At 47.0% G+C, this 22,939-nt stretch overlaps 1 protein-coding gene across 4 annotated transcripts in view; it reads left to right on the top strand.

The window, feature by feature from the left end:
• Positions 1-14,823, top strand: part of RAB22A (RAB22A, member RAS oncogene family) — a 55,083-nt gene extending 40,260 nt beyond the window's left edge. Inside the window, exons 4-8 of one of the 4 annotated variants that reach the window (XM_053890107.1) lie at positions 4,137-4,208; positions 4,296-4,402; positions 5,002-5,111; positions 9,409-9,540; positions 14,755-14,823. In XM_053890107.1, coding sequence (XP_053746082.1) covers positions 4,137-4,208; positions 4,296-4,402; positions 5,002-5,111; positions 9,409-9,506 — 387 coding nt within the window. In that variant the 3' untranslated portion in view covers positions 9,507-9,540; positions 14,755-14,823. Of the gene's footprint in view, positions 1-4,136; positions 4,209-4,295; positions 4,403-5,001; positions 5,112-9,408; positions 12,285-14,754 lie in introns of those variants that run through there. The other 3 variants (XM_053890106.1, XM_053890105.1, XM_053890108.1) reach the window with 3 other exon arrangements.
• The last annotated feature ends 8,116 nt before the right edge of the window (positions 14,824-22,939 follow it).

Raw genomic sequence — 22,939 nt, 5'->3', positions numbered from 1 at the left:
CTGAAAACCGGAGTCAAAGAGGGTCACCTCGAAAGCATCAGGACAGTAGACACACTGTGCGCAAGGAACAGCAGTGCGCGGGGGGCCCCGGCTTGTCACCAAGACAGCGGCGGCTGGAAGACAGTGGGACAAGGTATCTTGAAAGGGCTGAGAGCAGAAAGATGTCCGTCTGCCAGAATTCTCTCTCAAATATGAAGTCAAAGGAATGACCTTTGTAGACGAACAAGAGCAGAGAAGACTCAGCCGCAGCCCCAGAGACTCTGTCTGGCCAGACGGACGCACCGCCGGGTGGCAACTCGTCCCCGTGAGAATGGCTGCCGGAAAGGGTAAAGAGGAAAGCCTGTCTTTTGTTTTCTTATTTACTGGCTATGAATGTAAACATCCTAACGTTGGATCGTATGGCTTCTAGTACATGTAGACTTTGAATATTTGACAGCACAGAGACCAATGGGATTTAAAAAATTAGACTCTTGCAAGGTCCTGATATTTTATGTGAGGTGGCGCATTTTAAACTCTTAAATAGACAGTGAGAAAAAAGCGTGTATTGTAGTCACAAGAGCAACCACTTAAAAATACAAGAAGGTGTGTGGGGCGCCCGGGTGGCTCGGTCGGTCGAGCGTCCGACTTCGGCTCAGGTCACGATCCCACAGTTCGTGGGTTCGAGCCCCGCGTCGGGCTCTGTGCTGACAGCTCGGAGCCCGGAGCCTGCTTGGGATTCTGTCTCCCTCTCTCTCTGCCCCTCCCCACTTGTGCTCTGTCTCTCAAAAAGAAATAAATGTAAAAAAAAAAATTTTTTTTTTTTTTTTTTAAATACAAGAAGGTGTAGCTAAAAGGCTAGTGGGCAAATTAAGATGTTAAAATTGAGTGCTAAAAATAGTGAAAAAAAGAGGGATGAAAGGAAAAACAGGATTGTGTTTTTAATGAAATAAATCTAAAACAAATAGCAAAATGGGAGACCTTCTAACCAGCACATAGTTCAAGCCTGGTTTTTGATGCAATCTGATAACGTCTGCCTTTTAAACAGAATATTCAGTTCCTTTACCTTTAATGTACTTACTGATGTAAGAAGATTACCTTCACTGTTAAAACATAGCTTGAAAATAAGAGAATGGAAAAGCCTATTCTGTGTAAATCATAAGCAAAAGGAAATTATTGTGGTTACATCGCCATCAACAAATACCAATGAAATAGACTTGGAGACAAGAGCGATTATCAGGAATAAAGAAGGGGTGTGATAAGAGGGACGTTAAAGAACTTTCCGTATTGATAGGAATATTTTATATCTTGCTTGGTGTTTGCACGGATGTATACATACACGTTGGTCGTTTTATCAAAACTTAAGATCTTTTATCTAAGTTAAGATCTTTGCATTTCTCTACATGAATTTTACCCTTACAAATTTAAAAAGAAAACCAAAAACCCAACAACTTTATAAAGGTTGTTGCCAGTATCATACATCAAAAGTGAAAGCTAAGGGACACCTGGGTGGCTCAGTCAGTTGAGCGTCCAACTTCGGTTCAGGTCATGATCCCACAGTTCGTGGGTTCGAGCCCTGAGTTGGGCTCTTGTGCTGATGGCTCAGAGCTTGGAGCCTGCTTCGGACTCTGTGTCTTCCTGTCTCTCTGCCCCTCCCAGGCTCGCTTTGTCTGTGTCTCTCAAAAATAAATGAACATTAAAAAAATTTTTTTTCTCTTAAAAACGAAAGCTAAAATTATATATCCGATAAGGGGTTAATACCCAAAATATTTAAAGAGCTTAACACAGTTCAGCATCCAGAAAACAGCAACAGATAATCTGATTTTAAAATGGGCAGAGGAACTGAATAGACATTTTTCCAAAGAAGACACACAGGTGCTCAACAGACAGATAGAAAGATGCTCGACATCACCAGTCACCAGGGAAACACAAAACCACGAAGAGATATCATCTCACAGCTGTCAGAATGGCTAGTCTCTAAAAACACAAGAAACAACAAGTGCTGGTGAGGATGTGGAGAAAAAGGAGCCCTCGTGCCCTGTTGGTGGGAATGCAGACTGGTGCAGCCACTGTGGAAAACAGGGTGGGGCTTCGTCAAACAGTAAAACTAGAACCACCATATGATCCGGTAGTTCCACTACTGAGTGTTTAACCAAAGAAAGTGAAAGCATTAATTCAAAGAGCTATATGTACCCCTTGTTTATGGCAGCGTTATTTACAGTAGCCAAGATATGGAAGCAACCTATGTGTCCGTTGATAGACAAACAGATACAGAGATGTGTGTGTGTGTGTGTGTGTGTGTGTGTGTGTGTGTACACACACATAACAATAGAATATTTCTCAGCCATTAAAAAAAATGAGATCTTGCCGTCTGCAACAATATGGACGGAGCTAGAGAGTATGATGCTAAGGAAATAAGTCAGAGAAAGACAAATACCATATGATTTCACTTATATGTGGAGTCTAAAAAAAAAAGCAGAAACAGATCCATAAATACAGAGAACAAACTGGTGATTGCGGGAGAGAAGCAGGGTGGGGAGGTGGGCAAAATGGGTGAAGGGGAGCGGAATGAAGAAGTCACGAGGAGGGCAGGAGCGGCAGGAAAAGTCGGTCAGTGGTGCTGTAATTGCAGTGACAGACTGGCAGCCGTCCTGACCAGGGGCACAGCACGACGCATAAACTTGTCTGGTCCCCTGCCGCACACCTGGAACTGGCAGAACGTTGTGCGTCCGCTGTGTGTGACAGCAGCGGACGGATGACCGAATGCACAAAGGGAAGAAGGGACTGGAAAGGGAAGCTAACACGTCACCCGCTGTGCTGCCTCACCCCGTGGAAGCCAGTCCACGGTCTTTTCCGTCCGGTAACGTAGCTTCCTGCTCCGTAGTGCTTTCTTCCTTACCAGCTTTTGTTATTTTCTCGCGCAAACGGAACCTGTTTGTTTAGAAGTCGTCAGGGTTTCACCCCGGAGGCAGAGATCTTTCTCCCAAAGCGTAGTAACACTTCATACGTTCGGCTGTGCCGTCTGGCGCTCAGCTGGTCGCGTCACCTCATCCTGAAACCGTTCCCGATTCACTCGCTCCCCGATTCGTGCTCACCGACAGCCTGCCAGGCACAGGCTCCAGAGATGAGATGGCACACTGAGCAGACATGCTCTTCCCTCACAGAGCTTGCAGTCAGAGTTTCACTTTCTCGTACGAAACTCGAATTAACTTAAAAGTTTAGAAGCCAAGGGTTAAGCTCATTGGAAAAGAAGTTGCAAAATCTGTAATTCTGCACGTGAGTTGTACCGTGTGCCAGATACTCAGCTGTGACGACGGCTCCCACCTGTATTTGGGGGTGAGCCACCAGAACAGAGAACAGTGGTATCGCGTCAGCCGTAGGTGGGCTCAGCTTTCAAAGTCGGGGTCTACGGCGAAGATCGGCTGTAGGTAAACGTCACGTCCGCTGAGCAAGATGCCCAGCAAGCAGCGTCCCGTGTTCCACTTTCCGTCTCTCGCGCTCCTCGGGGGAGGTGGCTGCCGAGGGGGCCCTGCGGTTGTCCGGGCCGGGGGCCGGGGGTGCGAGGGGTGGGGAGGGGCCGCGCGGGACAGTGAGATCCACGTAAACGGAATGAGATTTGCGCCCGCGTTTGGGAACTGCCACGTGCGCAGAGAGATCAGACAAGCAAGCTACAGAGTCCCCCGAGTAGCGAATGCAAACGCGGACGCGTTTCTGTAGTACGATCAGCATTTAGATTACAGGGTTATCTTTACGACACCCAAACGCAGCCACTTCTCTGGAGAACGATTCACGGCATTATTTTTATCTCCGTGATAGTTTTGCAAGCCAAAGTGTAAAGGACTATTGAACAAATGAATTCGGGGATTATAACACGGAGTTCAATTAAGAAGCCTTTTTAGCTGAAACAGTTGTTTATAGCACCATATTTAATTCCTATAAAACTGTATTCTAAACCATCTTCTGAGAGACATTCAGCGTTACGTTAAAGGTTTTTTGCCTTTGGTAATTACCGGTTCATCTGCTCTAACGCATCACGTCATCTTCTTTGGCTTGAGAGAAAGATTACCTTTTGTGCAGGGATAATGGGCCTAAAAGTCAAATAAAAAACATCTTTAACCCGCTTTCCCAATTTTGTTGTTTCTTCCCCCCCTTCTCCGCAGTTTCGTGCCTTAGCACCCATGTACTACCGAGGGTCGGCTGCAGCTATAATTGTTTATGATATCACAAAAGAAGTAAGACTTTCCATTTTCCTTAGACTGTTCCGAAACCCCTGTTTTGGCTGCTTAGCCCTCCAGCCGCTTTCCTTTCTTGTGTTCCAGGAGACATTTTCAACATTAAAGAACTGGGTGAGGGAGCTCCGGCAGCATGGCCCGCCCAATATTGTGGTTGCCATAGCAGGAAATAAGTGTGATCTTATCGACGTCAGGTAAGTTATTAGAACGGGAGATTACGGTGCTGATTATGTGTTCCTTTTCTTCCTGAGCAATATCCAATATAAGAATCTTGCTTTTATTTTATCTCTGACATTGAAAAATTCCTTTTGGTTCAGTTGAAGTCCTGAAGTTTCCAACAAAAATTAAGAGTTCAGACATTTGGGGGTGATTAGATTACAGAGAGAGAGACGGGTGTGTGCTTTATTTAAGCACTGGTGACATCATACTTGACGTTATCTGAGGTTAGTCTAGCCCCCACCCCGTTCCCATGACATAGGGTACTTGAATAGGGGAAAACATGTATACCTTAAGGAAGGCGCATTTATTGGCAATTTCTCTGGACCACTTCCGCGATTCCCAAAGCGAGGACTTTCCTTTGGGGGGTGGGGGGAGGGAAACCCCCCCTTGCCATTCTGTGACCGTTCTATCAGATAGCTGGATTGCTCGTACTGCTGGGTTCTGTTTTGTTCTGTGGAACCATGTAAGTGGTGTAATCGGGAGGACCATGTTTTCAGGGCTCAGTCGCTAGCCGCTCATGACATCCTTTGTCATCACAAATCTGGTTAATTACCGGGTAATTGTTGCCTTCCAGAGAAGTCATGGAGAGAGACGCTAAGGACTACGCCGACTCCATCCACGCGATTTTTGTGGAGACCAGCGCGAAAAACGCAATAAACATAAATGAACTCTTTATAGAAATTAGTGAGTATCTCTGTGCCTTATGGGTTTCCTCTGTGCAGAGCAACCTAATACAGAATTACATGGCTGGGGAGAATTCCCTCCGTACATAGAATAGTCTGGTCTCTGACATTGTTCTCAGTGGCACGAGATTGGAGAATGTAAGTGGCGGCTGGGTTTCAGCTCGTGTTCTCATTGCTGGAGAGCCCCTGCCTGATGACTGCGACCCCTCTCAAAAGAATGTTGCTGCCGAATAAATAATGCTCAGGGCCTTGAGGTCCTGGAAGCTGTCGTCCTGCGCTCTGTCTCTCTAAATGTGTTTCAATTAGCCATCCAGAGTCATCGACGATGAACAAAACAATAAAGGGAAGTGAAATTCAAGTGTGATTCCACTGTAAGAAAACCCTCAAAAATTAATACCAGGAGAGTAAAAAGTAAGACCTCCCCTTCCCATCCCTCCCCCTTCCCTTTCCAGAAGTGTTAATATGATGCTGCTAGATGGAAGGAGGCTGCCGCATACCTTGGGGACCCTCTACAGATTGTATCTATGTTTATTCATTTCATTCAAATTCATCAAAATATTTATTGAGAACCGTTCCTGGCTCAGGGGAGACGGCGGTGAACAAGACAGGCGTGGCCCTGCTCTCCTGAAGCGCACTTTCTGCTCCGACAGGCAGGCAGCGAGCACAGATATGAGTAAGATCCCTCCCGGTGATCTGCAGTGATGGGAAACGGTAGTGTGGGATGAAGGGAAGGCGTGTCCGCTGGTGGTCAGGGGGGGCCTCCCCGAGGAGGTGAGACTGGACGGGTCAAGCTCTGCAGGGACCTGGGGTTCGCGTTAGCCGGACGCGTCAGACTTGCAGGTGACCAGGAGAAGGCTGACAGGGCACGGTGAACTTACTCGTCCAGATCCGTCGACGGTGTGAGGTCAGAGGTCACTGAGGCCGGAAGGGCACTTGGCCGTCGTGTAGAGGAGGGAGCGGGGAGTGCAGCACCCAGCACGGCCAGGCAGGGACGGGCCCCCAGCCCCGGGACGCGGAAGCCGCAGACAGCCCCCGCGACCCCGCCAGCTGGCGTGTGGGGCCCCGCACCAGCAGGTGGGGTCACACTGGCATGTAGGCCCCTGGTTGCCCAGTTGCTGGGGTGGTTTTTATCTTTATTCTTCGATGGTTTTAGTTGGTTCAGGGTCTGGATTTTATGTGAGTATTGCCGAGGCCATCTGCCACCACAGAGGGCCACTGGCCCGCCGATCTCCAGCCCCACATCCAGTCCCTTCACTTCAGCGTTTGAAGTCACGACGTGTAGTGCCTTCCTGGACTGTAAATAGCAGTTACCCAAATACACACTTGAAAGGCAACATGAGGCCAGTCAGGAATTTTTCAGTTCAAGCGGAAACATCCAAGAGTGTGCTGGAGTGAGCGTGCCAGAATCGTTGCCATTTTTTTGGCGTGTTCTTCAGCAGTATTAAAAACAAAGGTAGTGAATGATGCCAACAGCGACAACTCTTCAATAAAAACTGGCACGTACGTGCTCGTTTTCACTGTGAAAAATAAAAAAATCTATGTTCCCAAAGATCAGAAAAATTTAGAGAGACGTAAATTGAGTTTATTGTTTACCGGGTGTAGTAAAACGCATCAGCGCAGTGCCTGGCGTGCGGACTTTTTATTGAAGCAGAACACGCGTCCAGGAGGGCGCTTAGAATTACGGAGCTCAAGGAATTTTCACAGAGTGAGTATTCTCCTGTAATCAGGACTGAGATCAAGACCCGCCAGCACCCCAGGAGCTCCCGCGTGCCCTTCCTGTCCTTCCTGTCCCCACCCAGGGAACCGCTGTCCTGACCGCTAGCTCTTCAGATTGGTTTTGCCTACTTTTGTACTTTTTTTTTTTTTTTTAAACCTACCGTATTTACTCTTTGGCGTCTGGCTTCTTGAGTTCTACGTTGCATTTGTCAGATCCACCCGGATCATCGCCGGACTCGCTCTCGTTGCCGTAGAGTGTGTGCGTGTGCGTGTGGAGAAGGGGGTGACATCCACGGTGTAGTCACCCGTTCTGTTGATGGGGGTTTGAGGAGATGTTTGCAGCTCAGAGCTATTGCCGGTGGTGGTGTGAGCGTTCCGCTCCGTGTCCAGGGTGCACCCTCTGTGCACGCTTGTTGGTCGGGTCTGTTTAGACCCAGAAGAACGATCGCTGAGTCGCGGGGTGTGCAGGTGCCCATAGGAGTTTGCTGCCAGACGGTCTCCGAAGCGGTTCCGCATCCGCTCTGTGGGTCTTGATCTGCAGTTACGACCTGCAGTTGATGACGTTGAGCCCCTTTCTCCATATTTATTTACATGTATGTGAACAGATCTGGATATCCTCTTTTGTGAACCTCTGCCCGTTTTCCTGTTGGGCTACCTGCCTTTTTCTTAGCTATGTTTATCACTTATTTTGGATACGAGGCTGTCGTTGATCACGTGTACTGGTGGCTTGACTTTCATTTGTGAAGCGAATGTTTTGGTGAGCTGGGGTTTTTAATATAATATGTTAATATGTAATATATTAGTAATACCTTATATTGTTATATGTGATTATACCTAATATAATATATTATATTATAAACCTTCACATAATCCGGTTTATCCTTATTTCCCTTTACGGTTAGCACTTTCTGGCTCCTACTTAAGAGATCGTGGTCTGTTCCGAGGTCATGAAGACGTTCTCCTCCACTTTCTTCTAAGACTGTTTCAGAGGTGGCAGCACCAGCTGCATTTCCACGATCCGTTTATTGGAAACGTGTAACAAGAAGCTTCAGTAAAGCTTGTAAATAAATTTGCAGTTTATTCACAGCCGTGTCTACAGGCACCTGAATAGTCGCTGTGGGACGCTCTGGGGGACACTTTCCAGCGTAGACACCATGTCATGTATTATCCACCTGAATTTGCGGGCCGCTCGGCCTGCTGGAGGCTCCAGGCTTGGCGACCAAGGCCCTGAGAGCGGCGGGTTCCACCTCAGCCTCGTTCGTGCAGAAAGATGCACGTATCCATTCATTCCATGCTTTCAAAATACCTCCGTTCCCGGTAGTGTGCTCAATAGACCCCAGAAACAAAGATGGAGAGACAGGACCTTTTGCCTCGCACAGCGTAGGGTCTGATTCAAGGAACATAGTTCCGTAAGCAAATAAGTAACGTGCTTCTGGCTCCTGACTGACTTTAGGGTCGGAGGCGTTGGAGAGAGCTGGGAAGCGGGAGGGCCTCAGGAAGGCCTCCGTGCACGGACGCAACTCTTGCGTTCCCGTCTGGGTGGGTGGATGGCGATTTAAGGTTGCTCCTGAAATTGACATTATGCTTCACGGAGCAGTAAAGTGAAGCCTGTTCATTCTCATGCGTTGTTGGTAGGAGGATAAAGTGGCACAGCCTCTTCAGAGAGCAATTTGGTGGCATCTGTCCAAATTTAAAGTGCACGTCCTTCTTGCATTTGTGCTAGATAGACACTGGGAATGCGGTGTAGGTGTCAGATGAATACCCAGGGGCAGAATAGCGTGACCCGGTTCTTCCCCTCCTGTTAATTTATCTTCCGCGTCGGTTCACAGAGATATTCTTTACACTGTTGTTAATACCATCACAGTGTTGGAAACAAACTAAATATCCATCGACAGGGGAGCGGTTAAATAAATTCCGGTGCCTCCATGCAGTGCAGTAGCTCGGAGCCATGAAAAACCGTGGCTAGAACAGCCCCCAGAATACGTTCAGCGGAAGCAGCAACGTGGACGACCGCGCACGTGGCTGCCCCTCTCGGGGCCGAAGGAGGGGGACAGCCAGAGGTGTGGGTGCATACCTGTCTGTGGACGGGTGGCTCTGCCCCGAGGCAGAGGGACAGCATGTTCTGATGGTGGAATTTTGTGTACCGGGGTGCGTACGTTCCCTGCTTATTAAAACGTTTGTCAACATGTAATTTCTTTCTGATTAAAAACGGTTTTGCTAAATGCAACGTTGATATCCTCGTGTGGACCCCTGCACAGAAACAGGACATGAGTGGAAGAACCGCGGTCATCTGATAAAAGTCTGAACCTTAGTTAGTTAGTTAGATGTGCCAGCATGGGATTCTTCATCGTCACAAGTGGTCCGTGGGAATGGGAGATGTTAGCACACCCCGGGTGAAGGACGTGCGACAGCTGTCTACGATTATCTTTGCAGCTTTTCTATAAATCGAAAATTGAAAATCTGTGAAATCCTTTTTACTCTAGTGAAACGTGTCAAGCTGCATGTGCACAATCGTTGCGTCTGGGAACCAACCGATTGGAAAATTAAAGCTCGTTCCCTTCCCTCCTCTCCTCTCTGTCTAGGTCGAAGAATTCCGTCCGCCGACGCCAGCCCACCATCTGGCGGGAAGGGCTTCAAGCTCCGGAGACAGCCTTCCGAGCCGCAGCGAAGCTGCTGCTGACCGAGCCTCGGCCTCCGGACTGGGTGATGATGAAGTAGGTGGTCCAGAGAGTTAACAGGAGGGCTGGGGGCCCTGCTGGCAGGTTTCGCCTCGCCGGTTTAGGGTCTTCTTCGTGCAAAAAGGATTCAGAGAAATTGGCCAGTTCCGCTTCCTCTTTGGAGACTGCAGCAGTACCATTTCAGTCTGCGGACCTCCATCCCGTAGAGTCTGCTGTGCAAAGGAAGGGACTGTATCACTTGACCTTGCGGAAAAGGAACATGTAATTGTATGGATGGCAGGATCAAACTGTTGAGTAGTTTTGTAATCAAGGTTTTATGTAACATTGGTAAAGGGAAAATTAGCACTTTTGTGGTTCTCGAGGGAGAAAAGACCTTGTGGAGATTGTAATTTCCTTGGCGTCCCGTTACCGCCGCTACGGGGAGTCGTAGCGTTTAAGATGTGGTAGGTGACGGTAAGCGGAGGGATGGCAATTATCATATGAAGCTAGATAGAGTGGGTTATTTATAGGCCCGATGGAAATGACTCCATCCGCCCCCCCCCCCATCTCAAAAGCACTTTTCCTTGAAGACTTTAGCCCGTGACGCATCCAGCAAATCAATACAGTCCCAACAGGTGCACGGCTCACCCGAGGCTGGCATTCCGGCCTTGTCCCGTATGTGTCACAAAATACATTACTGGCACCTTTTTAAATACGCTCTCGCGATCAAGGTGGCGGTGGCGGAGGAGAAGGTGCCTGGAATGAACCAAACTGCATACGTTGGAACTGACTAGCGGTGGTTTTAAAAAGAGGAAGAAGAGAGAGCGCAAAGCGGTGTAAACGGTGGGGAAGCCAGTTCTCTGTTGCTCAGCATATGTAAAGTTGTAGTCTATATTTATGAGACCGTTGCTTAAAGATTATAAATTATGTAAATACATGAATAAACTCTATGTTTCCTCCAGCACTCCATTTAATCTTGCACCCCGTGTCTTCGTGTGCCCGCCCACTTTTCAGCCCGTCCACAGGAGACTCTGAAGCACGTTCGTGTCGTGCGAGGGCACAGAGCGCTTGGCTCTCAGCCTTTAAAGATGTCTCTGCCTCACCTTCCACGCATCCCTCCCTTCCACACCCCATCCGGAAATCACAATAAAGACATATGCCACTCTGACAAGCCTGACTAGCCCTTCCTAGCCTGGGGGTAAAAGATTAAGCTCCACGGTCCCGTCATTTCACCTGGTCTGGGCGATCAGTTTCTCGTAGCATTTACAGCGACCCCAGACAAGTGTTTTAAGGGAGCTTTCCTTGTTAACAATCCAGCTTATCTTTCTGTTTCCTTTATTCCCCTGCCTCTGTTAGTGGTTAACACTCTTTCCCTCAGGGAGCCTAATGAGGTTTTTAATATAATCTAAAAATAAAGCACTGAAGTGAAGTTGGTGACAATTTGCTCCTGGTCTAATTTGGCACCCTTCCAACCTGAGTATTGTAAGGGAAGGAAATTTACAAGATTAAATAGGAAATGAAACAGCTTGAATTTCAAACTAAATTGTGTTTTCAGAGCTATCCTTAAACTGAACAGTTGAAACTTTTAAAAATAATTGTTATTTCCCTGTGCTCCCCCCCACTTGATAGGGGTAGATTTTAATGGGAAAATTATAACGCAGATTAAGTAAAAAACGATTCCCTCTTCCCTGGTGGATATCTTAAGCATTTGAAATTATTTATTCTCTTCCTGAAATCATATGGAAGGAATGTGGCTAGGGAAAATTCTAACGTTGTGTTTAAAATACGTGTGGACTCTGCCCTCCCAGCCTCTTGCTGCCTTCCCACCGTGCAGTTAGCTCTGAGAGAAAAACACACGGTTCTAAGCGTGGGCTCCTAACACCTGAAGTGGGCGGGCAGGGGACGGTGAACTTTATTTCCCATATATCCAGATGGGGCAGGACATCTGGCCCACGCCCTGGTATGTCCCTGACATCCCCGCTGCTGGGCCTCTCTCTCCGCGAAGGCCAACAAAATAGAAACAAAGGTTGCTTGACTCCTAACTTTGAGGCGATGCACGCGTGGCCCTTTTTTGGCTTGTTCCGCCAAAGGATGCTGCAAGTCTGTGACCTGCACATTTTTTTCCTCCAGACCTGTCGGTGATTTCACGGTGCCTGGGTGCGCAGGGGAAGGCGGTCCCGTGCCTCTTACCGGCGAGGCGCTGGGAGGCGCCCCTCCCTGTTATGCCCTTGGCTGCATGCGGCCCAAAGAGGGCCAGCTTCTCAGCCCCCCACAGCTGCTTTCTCTTCATGACTTCTCATGCGCCTCCCCGTTGTCGAGGGCATTTCTGTCGGGTTGCAGCCACGCGTTTTATCGAGAGAATGGATGATGTGGGGTGCCCAAGTGGCTCAGTCGGTTAGGCTCCTGACTCTTGATTTCGGCTCGCGTCACGATCTCACAGTTCGTGGGTTCGAGCCCCGCGTCGGGCTCCATGCTGACAGTGCCTCCTTCCTTCCTCCTCGTTTCCATCAGACCGTCTCGGGAAGGGACGAGACCCTGCTCCTCCCGTGGTTGTCACCTTCCTGCTCAGCAGCAGATTCTTATCTGAGATCCGTGTGGTCCATACCCCATGAAAACGGGGGAAATGTTTCCATTTGTTTTGTTTGCTTGTGTGATACAAAAGAGGAATGTTAGGGGCAGAAGCGGTGTTTTGTTTTGAACACACTTTGGATTAACGACCTGACCAAGCAATGATCTGATACACATTTGGTACGTTCTCTGTTGTTCTGTCTTAGGAGGAAAAAAACTAGATTTCAAAGGAATTGAGACACAGCCCATCTCTAAAAATCTTCTTTTTGGTTCCCTTCTGACAAAGGGCCGTTTGAAAAAACTTTGGGGACTGGAAGGAGAAAAAGCACTAATTAGCTGCAAGTGTATATCGATTCCTCTCAGAGAAATTGAAATGAGCTCTTTTGCAGGTGTCCAGTCCCAGGAACCATCGGTCTCCAGAACTCTCCTTTCACACAAGTGTTTTTCTGATTCTATGATAACTAATTAGCCATCATTTGGTGATTAAAAGAACATAAAGTAAGAGTATGATTAAGTGTCCTTCATTTTAAACTCTCTGTAAGAAGTGATTAGGGAGAAGTACCTATTGGAAGCCCTTCTGGTTCCAAATGAAACCTCCATCACCTGCTTTTCAGCCGCAGGCAGCCCGAGTGCCACGCACAGCAACTGAAAGATTTAGTTCTTTTAAAATAACACACCTCCCTGTTGCCCATCTATGATTTTGTTTGAAGCGGACGCCTCCCGTATCTGGAGGATCGAGCCGTTTGTATTAGAGACTTGACCTCCCCCCGGCCCCCCCTTTGCGTGGGCTGGTGCCCTTCTCGAGGTGATCGATTCTCATTATTTTTCAATATATTAAAAAGGCAAAGAAGACCACATTTAATCTGAGAACTTCTAAGTCTTGTATTTTCTTTTTTTCTGTTTTCAAGAAGGAAAACAGGTCTAGGAGACCTTCTAAATTAAACTCTGGGAGATAAAGTAACGCAAATGTCCTTTAGGTAGCTTGCATGGCTTTCCTGGAGATGTCAGACCGAAATATCTGTACTTTCACGGCACTGTGTTCAAACGGCCAGGTCGGATTCAGGTTACACGGCACTAATTGGCAAGTTAGCCTCAGAGCTTGGAAAGCCATTTGTTCATGGTCGTAGGCACCTGTTACCTTCTGCGGGTGAGATGCTAAAGATCTGTAAACTCTTGTAAGCGTTTTTTTCCCCTCGTTTGTTTCTGGTCGGGTTTGGTTTTTTTTCTTCTTTCCTTTTTTTTTCTTTTTTTTCCAGAGCACACTGAGAACACGCTTCATGGCCCCTTGGTCATATAAGATATAGGAGCCCGGTATGTTATACATGACAAATGGGCCCTCACACATTCACGTCTTTGCAAGAACCGGTATGAGTACTGAGAGAAGCCTTTCCTTCTGGGGAAAAGTTACTGAAAGCCCTCGGATATCTACTAGGCACTTGCTTTAGAAGGTTGTGGGGGGGGTGGGGGGGACAGCCCACAAACTCAGGCTGGCTCTTTTTTTTTTTTTTTAATGTTTATTTATTTTTGAGAGAGAGAGACAGAGCGTGAGCAGAAGAGAGGGAGACACAGAATCCAAAGCAGGTTCCAGGCTCTGAGCTGTCGTCAAAGAGCCCGCGCGACGCGGGGCTCGAACCCACGAACCGTGAAATCATGACCTGAGCCCAATCGGACGCTCAACCGATTGAGCCACCCAGGCGCCCCTGGCTCTCGGCTCTAAACCCTGTAGTCTGTAAATGTTCCTCCCACCTCCATAATGATGCAAGTTAAAGGCAGCCATAAGCTAGATGGTGTGAGCTTGTGGGAAATCTCCCTCATTTAAATTTGTTTCAAGGGGACTAGGAGCATGACTTGTGTTTGCTCTTTGACTTCAGGAGTCCCTCTACCTCTTAACGGTTCCAGTGTGTTTTAAAGGAAGCAATGGAAGGGACCTTTAAGGAGCCAGCTATTACTGTGTACCTGCCTTCAGTTAGCTTGGTACACCAAAAGTTCAATAGCGACGCAAGGTAATGTTTAGGAGACTTATTTTAACCCCTGTGGTGCTATTATAAAAAACAGTCCAAGCAACAGATTTATCCGAGAGCTACGCATTATACTGCGTAGTTTTAGAAAAGGGGCGTGGGGTGGAAATTCAGCTGAGGAGTGGAAGAAACGACCTCTGCCAGTTCTCCTGGACAGCAGAGTTACTTGTCTTGACTTCCAGGAATAGAAATCCAGGCAATTTGATGATCTGATTTGCAAAAAAACATGAACGGCATTCTGGGGGCATTCGTCCTGTTTTGTGTGCAAATGAAGGTCTCTAAAATATTAGAAGGGTGTTACATTTTTCAGGAGCTTCTACTTTTTCAACCTAAGAGAATGATAAGAGAGACCTCGTGCGATGAAGCTTCATTAGACGTAATGAAGAAAGTAAATAAATAAAACAGAATCCCCATATTTCTCCGTCTGTCCTTCAGAATTCTCTGAGTATATAGGAAAATGATTTACTTTCCAAATCTAGAAGGACTTCCAGTCGGCATAGATCAACTTTAATTTGATGGTCTGCGCCATCAGAAATAACTAATGTCTGTGTTCTTCCCTTTTAGAGTGTAATCAATTACAGATGCTAGAATATTTTTGGCTTCAAAACGAAAGGGCTCCGAAGTTTAATAAAAAGCAAAATCTTAACCCTTCCATCTTCTCCTTTTATTGCATTGAATATTTTAGATGGTGAGATGAGGACGTGTCATCAGTGGACACTGGAATTAAAACCATGGAGTCTGAACACACTTAACAACAGCAACAGCGTCTATTGCTAGTACCTCATCCACATGCTTCATAAATGAAACAGACAAAATTCGGGGTGGCTTTCCATGCACGGGAACCCAAGGGCCCAGAATTCAGCTAATGAACGGGAAAGGTAGTAATGATTTTTTTGAAAAAGCCCTCTTTAACTGGCAGTCTTGAACTGCAGGTCTTCGTGTTCCCCTTAATCACGCAGCGGAAACAAAACACGCTGGTCTTCATGCCACTTCTTGATTCCGGAACTTGTCCTTGTTTCTGGAAGCGAATTGTTTAAGGCAGCAGTTTGAAGGAGCTCTGTCCAAACAGCATACTGTGCACAAGGCCGATCATCTTCACGCGGAACCGAAATTGTCCAGGAAACTCGCGCATCCTGTGTCGGGTTGTGGAAAAGCGGAGCCCGCCTCCTTCGCCAGGGCGAGTCCGAGCCCGCCGGCTCCCCAGGCTGGCCGCGTGGCAGGCGGCACACCCACCCCCACTCTGGAACACTGTTGGGCGGGCATTTCGCTCTGGGGCCTCGTTCTAGTACCATTTGGGCTTGATCACGTTTCTCATCGAATTTGTGCTTGAACGGTCCGTTTTAGCCCCTGAAACATTTTGAAAACAAGGCTGAAGTTTGTGTGCCCCTGCTGACTTCGCATGTGAGGTTATTACGCAGTTGATGGAACTTTGTGTTCGTGCGGGCCACGCACGTGATGTCGGGGTGCCTGGTCGATTGGGCGCGGGCGGTGGAGTTATCGGCAGGTGGCCAGTCAGAGCAACTGACGGGTGGCTCCATGTTTAAACCATTTGTTGTCTTGTGTAGACAGAGCTGTATTGCCCCGGAAAAGATTTTTCTTTTTTTACTCTCCTCCAGCTCAGTCTTTCCATCATTTCGCTTGATGAGTCATTCGCATAATTGTCAGTCATGCCTCTGACCTTCTTAAGAATTGATGTCTTGCCTTCTCTGTGATTGAAACAGACTTCTTGCCTTACTTCTCTTCTTCTCACTTGACGGTGGGCTCTCCCTTAAGGACGCAGGGCACCGGCCGCCTCCTTAGTGCATGTGGCGCCCTTCCCGGGGCTGCCTGGCAGTGGGCTGCGCCCGCCACGTCCAGCGAGCGCTGGTGGAAATCGCGAAGGCTAGATAATTCTAGGTGAGGGGCTCCCATGCTTCCAGAGAGGGGACGGGCAGCACCGGCGGACGGTGGCAACACGACTGAGTGGCAGGATGGGGTTTAGAGTCGGTGATGAGATAGTTGGTCAGAACGCTGCGTAATTTGTGACAGGGCGTTTGGGAAAGCGTGTGGAAACACACGTCTAAAGTCTTGAAGAGAAACAGCTGTGGAGATGAGCCTCGACTTTTAAAAACGAACAAAAAAATAAACAAATAGAAGCTATGCTGTCGTACCAGCAACTCTCATTTCTCCTAAGAATGTCATGCCTTTTAAAGACCCGATGCAAGGAGTAAGATATTTGTGCCTTTCTATACTAGCATCTATTATGAAAACACACACACACACACACACACACACACACACACAATTAAGTTGCTTACAGCTTAGACTGCTTTGTAGCACTATAAACAGCCTGCATTTATAGCCGTGGCTTCACCGCATGACACATTGCTTGATTGCCCGTGATGGAATACTGTCGGGGGGATGGCCAAGCTCGTACGGACGTCGAAGACTTTATTTTTGCAGTGTATACCTTGGGCTGGACCTAAGTCTACATGTGAACCATATGATGTCTGTATCGTTTGTAGACGCTGACAAAAGAAAACCAGATCTTTTGATTTTTTTCTTGTTGTTGTAAGATTTTTCTTTCTCTTCGTAACGCTGGTAGAAGGTAGTTTGCGAGCAGTGGTAGGTTTGGCATACTTTTATTGAACTGTATTGCTTTAGCTTGAGTATTCTGTAATCAACTTTTATAGCGCGTAACATGCTAAATCACTCCAAAGTTTGTTGCATTGTAAGAAGGGTGTAAACATTTTGTTAATAAAATGCTGTGTTTACAAATACGTGTATTTGCCTTTCAAATGGTTTGGTCTCTCTTTGTGGCAGTACTGAGCACGTGCCTTTCTTAGCCACATACCCTGAAATGGTTTGAAAACTCTTTTGGAAAAGTGCCCAGGCTTTGCCAGCCGCCGCCCCCCCGCCCCGGCTGGTGAGCAGCAAGGCGGTTGTGTCACTGCTCCCGCCTCCCAGCCCCCTGCGGCGCCCTCTCCGTGCCCTTGCTCCTTGACCTTCCTCACTGAAGGTGGACGTGAGGCCGGGGCAGGGCTGCTGGGGCCACACTCGCATCTGCTAAGTGAGGAAGCGCTTCGCACCATCCCCCGTCCTCCGCGGGGTCTCATCCAAGGTGCCTTTCCGTTCTGGCCTCGGCTGGAACCCTGGAGTCCCTCGGTGCCCTTCTTCGCCTACACGAGTGCAGCCCCACCTGCTCGTTCTCTTTTCCACGTCCCTCGCACAGAAGTACCTTTGTCCACCCGCTACGATTGTGTAGACCGCACTGACGGGTTCAGTGCGGGCACCAAAGAGGACTCTAGACGGACAGACCTGGGTTTGAGTCTCAGCCAGCCCCTTTCTAGGCTGTGGGGCCCTGGAGAAAGTTCTCAACCTCTCTGAGTTGCGTTCCCTTCATCTGTAAAACGGGAAGCTGATACTTGGGGACGATACCTACGGGGCTGGCGTTCAGCGCAGCATTAACAGAGAGTAAGCACTCTTCGTATAATCTGTTGTGTTTTTTTTTAAATATATTTGACCCTACAACTTTTTTTTAAATTGTTTATTTTTAAGAAAGAGAGCGTGGGGGAGGGACAGGGAGAAAGGGGGACAGAGGATCCGAAGTAGGCTCCGCAGTGACAGCAGAGAGCCCGACGCGGGGCTCAAACTCACGAACCACCAGATCACGACCTCAGCCAAAGGCAGACGCTCCACCGACTGAGCCACCCGGGCCCCCCTAATTTGTTTTTAAAAGCCGTCTCCCTGGCCATCTTTATCTGATTCACTTTAAAAAACTATTTGTCATTAGCTTGTTGGTTTTTTTTGCATTTTTTTCTGAAGTAGAACATGTACAGAAAATGCCATAAATACTGGGGAAGCCTCGTTACATTTTCACAAAGGAGACACCCTCGTAACCACTGCTCAGATCGAAAAGCACATCATCCATAACCCAGAAGGCCCCGCGTGTGCCTCCTTCCAGTCGCTATCCTGTTTTCTAACATCGCAGGTCACTTTGGCCTGGTTTTGAACTTCATGCGCACACCTGCGGTTCCGGTCTGGCTTTCATTCAACACGGCGTGTACCGCTCACGTTTGTTCTCACAGCTGCATACTCTTCGGTTGTGTGAGTAAACTGCCGATCGATCCATTCTGCGCTCGCGGGTGCTGGATCGTTTCAGATGTTTGCCGTTCTGAGCGTTGCACAGCAAACGTCCTTACACATGTCTTTGGCGTCTTCTTAAAAAAAGAAGAAGAAAATTTTTAAAAAGTGAACCAAAAAATGGGAGGAAATATTGGCTACATATACAGAAGAATGGATTACTATCTTTAGTTTTCTAAGAGTGTCTATAAAGCAAAAAGAACGCCCCTCAAAAAAGGAAATGATCCACATTTGAAAACCCCAGACAGGTTCCATAGAAGAATTCCTAAGTCAACGAGGGTCGCGCTGCAACCTCGTTTATTACTTTTGGAGAAGAACGTAAACAAACTGTCACATACGAATTAGTGGGAAGTTGCCCAGTACACAGTTGAGTGAAAACAGCTATGCGTGTGGAGTCCGACTCTGTTTATATAAAACAGCTTACACCCTTGCACATGCCTTCACGATACGTGCATGCTTTTAAAATGCACAGATGCGTCCTCCAAGCTGTTAGCAGGCACTGTCTCTGAGGAAAGAGGCTTGGATGACAAAGCCAACTTTTATTCTCTCTGTGCTTTATATACGCTCGCGTGCTTTTTACATTTCTTTGCTGGGTGTGCGTGTGTGGGTTTTTTCTTATTAAAACCAAGCAAAACTTCAGGAATTCCTGCACCCTATGGCTGTCTCTGATCCCGAATGAAAACGGGCTGAATAGATAGATGGAAGTGACCTGCGCCCTATGCTTCCTTTTTAAAACACACCTCTCCCCTTCGAACCCTCGTGCCCAGTAGGTGAGACTGCAATCAGGTGCTGCCGCTCCGGAAAGCAGGGTGGAGGTTCCTCAAAAAGTTACAAAGAGAACTACCCTGTGATCCAGTAATCGCACTCCTGGGTATTTACCCCAAAAATAACAAAAGCACTAATTCAAAGGGATACATGCCCCCTCCCCGTGTTTATTGCAGCATTGTTGGCAATAGCCAAATTATGGAAACAGCCCAGGTATCTTTCGACTGATGAATGGATAAAGAAGATGTGGTGTATATGTACAAGGGAACATTACTCAGCCATCAAAAAGAATGAAATCTTGCCATTTGCAACCACATGGATGGAGCTGGAGAATATTATTCCAAGCAAAATGCCGGTCAGAGAAAGACAAATATATGATTTCCCTCACATGGAATTTAAGAAACGAACACGGGAAAACCGACAAACCAAGAAACAGACTTTTTTTAAAAAAGATCGTTTGTTTATTTATTTATTTACTTACTTATTTATTTACTTATTTACTTATTTACTTATTTTAGAGCAAGCATGAGCAGGGGAGAGGGGTGGAGGGAGACCGAGAGAATCTCAAGCAGGGTCCACACTTAGCATGGAACAAATACTGGGCTCGATCCCACAATCCTGGGATCATGACCTGAGCCAAAACCAAGAGACAGGGGCTCCTGGGTGGCTCAGTCAGTTGAGCATCCGACTTCCGCTCGGGTCATGATCTCACCATTCATGGGTTCGAGCCCCGCGTCAGGCTCGGTGCTGACAGCTCGGAGCCTGGAGCCTGCTTCGGATTCTGTGTCTGCCTCTCTCTCTGTCCTTCCCCCACTCATACTGTCTCTGTCTCTCAAAAAAAAAATGAATAAATGTTAAAAAAAAAAAAAAAAGAATCCCATGTGGGGAAAGCTGTATATATAGAAAAAACAAACAAACAAAAAAAACAAGAGTCAGATGCTCAACCTAAGGAGCCACCCAGGTCCCCCAACAGACTCTTAACTAGCTGATGGTCACCAGAGGGGAGTTGGGCAGGGAGATGGAAATAGGTGATGGGGGTGGGAAATACACTTATCACGATGGGCACAGGGTGATATATGGAACTCTGAATCGCTATATTGTACACCTGAAACTATCATTACACTGCGTGTTAACTAACTGGAATTTAAATAAGAACTTAAAAACTAAACTTAAAGAATAAACCACACCCCTCCCCTTCAAGGTGGTCAGTGAAAAGCTTAGCGGCACATCTGCAAGTATGTAGAACTTTACACGCTTTGTGATATTTGATGTAAATCTTCAAGCTGCCCTAAATCCTCTTGGAGGGGATATAAATAAATATATGTTAAGAAGAAGAATATTAATCTATAGCCTGTCAAAATAGTACTGTTGGGAAACCAGTCTCATGTATGGATGCCAAGAAAAAGAGAATGACTCTATGCCAAAAAGGAAGAAACCAATTAGCACCCACCCGAAACAAACAGGGATGTTTTAAACGCATACACTAAACAAATTAGCTTTATTTTTCCACAAGCAATTGGCTGCTTGCCTTAGAGCGTATAAGAACCAAATCACGGACCTGGGTTTCCAAGCAACCTTAATGTTTATTGCAGATTTTTTTTTTCCATCAAAAGTTAAGAACTAGATTGCCATTACGATGGTAAATTATAAAATAAAATGCAAAGCCTTTTAAAATTTCCGGTTGTTTGGCTTATAATAATAGTAGCCAAAAACATGATTTTTCTACTAAAAATGTCAGCGTTGGTTAGGAAGTCAAGAATCTCCGCTCTCTCGAATTTACCCCTCGGGAGAATCAAAGGATCACTTCTATACCCTTTCCAAGGGACCACTGCTGGAGTTTATAAGAGAGAGGAAAGGAGGGGCGCCAGGGTGGCTCATTCAGTTGAGTGGCTGACTCTTGGTTTCGGCTCAGGTCGTGATTTCATGGTTCGTGGGACAGAGTCCCACATCAGGCTCTTCACGACAGCACGGAGCCCGCTTAGGATTCTCTCTCTCTCTCTCTTTCTTCTCCCTCCCTCTCTCTCTGCCTCTTACCCCACCCCCAGTGCATGCTCTCTCTCTTTCAAAATAAATAAACATTTTTTTATTTATTTTTTAATTTTTTTTAACATTTATTTTTGAGACAGAGAGAGACAGAGCATGAAAAGGGGAGGGGCAGAGAGAGAGGGAGACACAGAATCCGAAACAGGCTCCAGGCTCTGAGCACAGAACCCGACGCGGGGCTCGAACTCACGGACCGTGAGATCATGACCTGAGCCGAAGTCAGACGCTTAACCGACCAAGCCACCCAGGCGCCCCTCCTTTCCTCTCTTTTAAAAAAATGTTTAGGGGCGCCTGGGTGGCTCGGCCGGTTAAGCATCCGACTTCGGCTCAGGTCATGATCTCACGGTCCGCGAGTTCGAGCCCCGCGTCGGGCTCTGTGCTGACAGGTCAGAGCCTGGAGCCTGTTTCAGATTCTGTGTCTCCCTCTCTCTCTGCCCCTCCCCTGTTCATGCTCTGTCTCTGTCTCAAAAATAAATAAACGTTAAAAAAAAAAATTAAAGAAAAAGAGAGGAAGGGAAAAAAGACTTCTAACACCTTGTCAGAATGAATCAGTTCGTTAATTATGATTTTTAACCCGACCTCTGGTCACTTGCATTTTTTACCTTCAGCACAACCTTTCAGCACCTTCCAGGAAACAATGTAAGAATGCGGGGATCACCTTTTTAAGGTTGATACAACCACAGCTCTTGCTGTTAAAGCAGCGGGAAGAAGGAAGGAGGACCAGAATCCTCTCCGTTAATGCTCGGCCTAGAGTGTTACCTCCAGGCCTCTGCTAAAACAAAAGAGACGGAAAACATAATGAGAAAGCTATGAAGTCTCCATTCCATTCGAGACCATTTTAAGAAGACAACTGCAGGGTCGTGAATGGAGAGCAGAGGTAACACACGATCTTAGGGCACAGGAGCCGGGCCCGTGGTATACTATCATCGACGTTCAAATTTCAATCCGCTGCCCCAGCAGTGGGGTGAAGTCATGTCTTCTTTGCATATAAAGGAGAACACATCACAATTTTGGGTTTTTTAATTAAAAAAACTAATAAAGTGAGCCGATACTACGGCAATGACACGGGGGTTCTGTATCAACAGGTGATCTGTAGTCCGGCTCAGTCAGTCATTCCCGTCTGGGCCTCCAGATCATGAAATATCCCACCAAGAACGTTTTGCTTGAATTTATTCTTCTATTTCCTATCTCCAGTGTGATAGCTTCATGTTAAAGAAGTAGGATCCCTGTGGGTTTTCTCACCCTGTTCTTAAATTACTTCTCTCAAAACAAATCTTCTGAATGTAATAAGAGATGGGAACATGGGTGGCCAAGAGGCAGTTTTTATAAACGGCCCGTCAACAACCTTGTGGGTGCTGAAGTTTCAAAGCCTCTTATAGTCCGTATATGGAGATGATTATTGAGTATATCCAATTACCCCCTGGCCCTCCCCCCTCCCTCCCCTCCCTAGATACACAGCCCCCTTGACCAGAAGAAGAATCTCACCAAGCTGGAAAGACCCTTTGGCATGAGCTAGTTTAAAATGATGTGCAGGTTTAAGTGATCCGGAAATCTTGAAGAGAACATTTCAAGAAGGAAAATAAAATTGCGTTTACTTGGGAAATCGCCTCTGAGATGAATGGCCCGGGGCTCCTGTTTCAAAGAGGGCTCCGAGGCCAGCAAGAAGACGCTTTTTTTGCTGACTCAGTCACTGTGCTGAGACTTTGGCTGCTTCCTCTGTGAGTCCGAGTGTGATTTTATTTGCAAAATGATAATGATGCAACTTTATGGGGTGACTGAAGAGCTAATGATGGCAAGCAGTCAAGCCATGTAAATCAATAGTATTAATCGCACCAATGATAAACCTATAAATTCCATTACCAGCCCTGGCCTCCGTCTGTTACAAAACCACAACGCATTTAGTGCCTGCTTGCTTGTTGTTTTTTTGTTTTGTTTTTGTT

Source organism: Panthera pardus, unplaced genomic scaffold (genome assembly GCF_024362965.1).
Source record: "Panthera pardus isolate Hobbes unplaced genomic scaffold, ASM2436296v1 HiC_scaffold_25, whole genome shotgun sequence".
Taxonomy (NCBI): Eukaryota; Metazoa; Chordata; class Mammalia; order Carnivora; family Felidae; genus Panthera; species Panthera pardus.
This window is presented reverse-complemented; position numbering and strand designations above follow the sequence as displayed.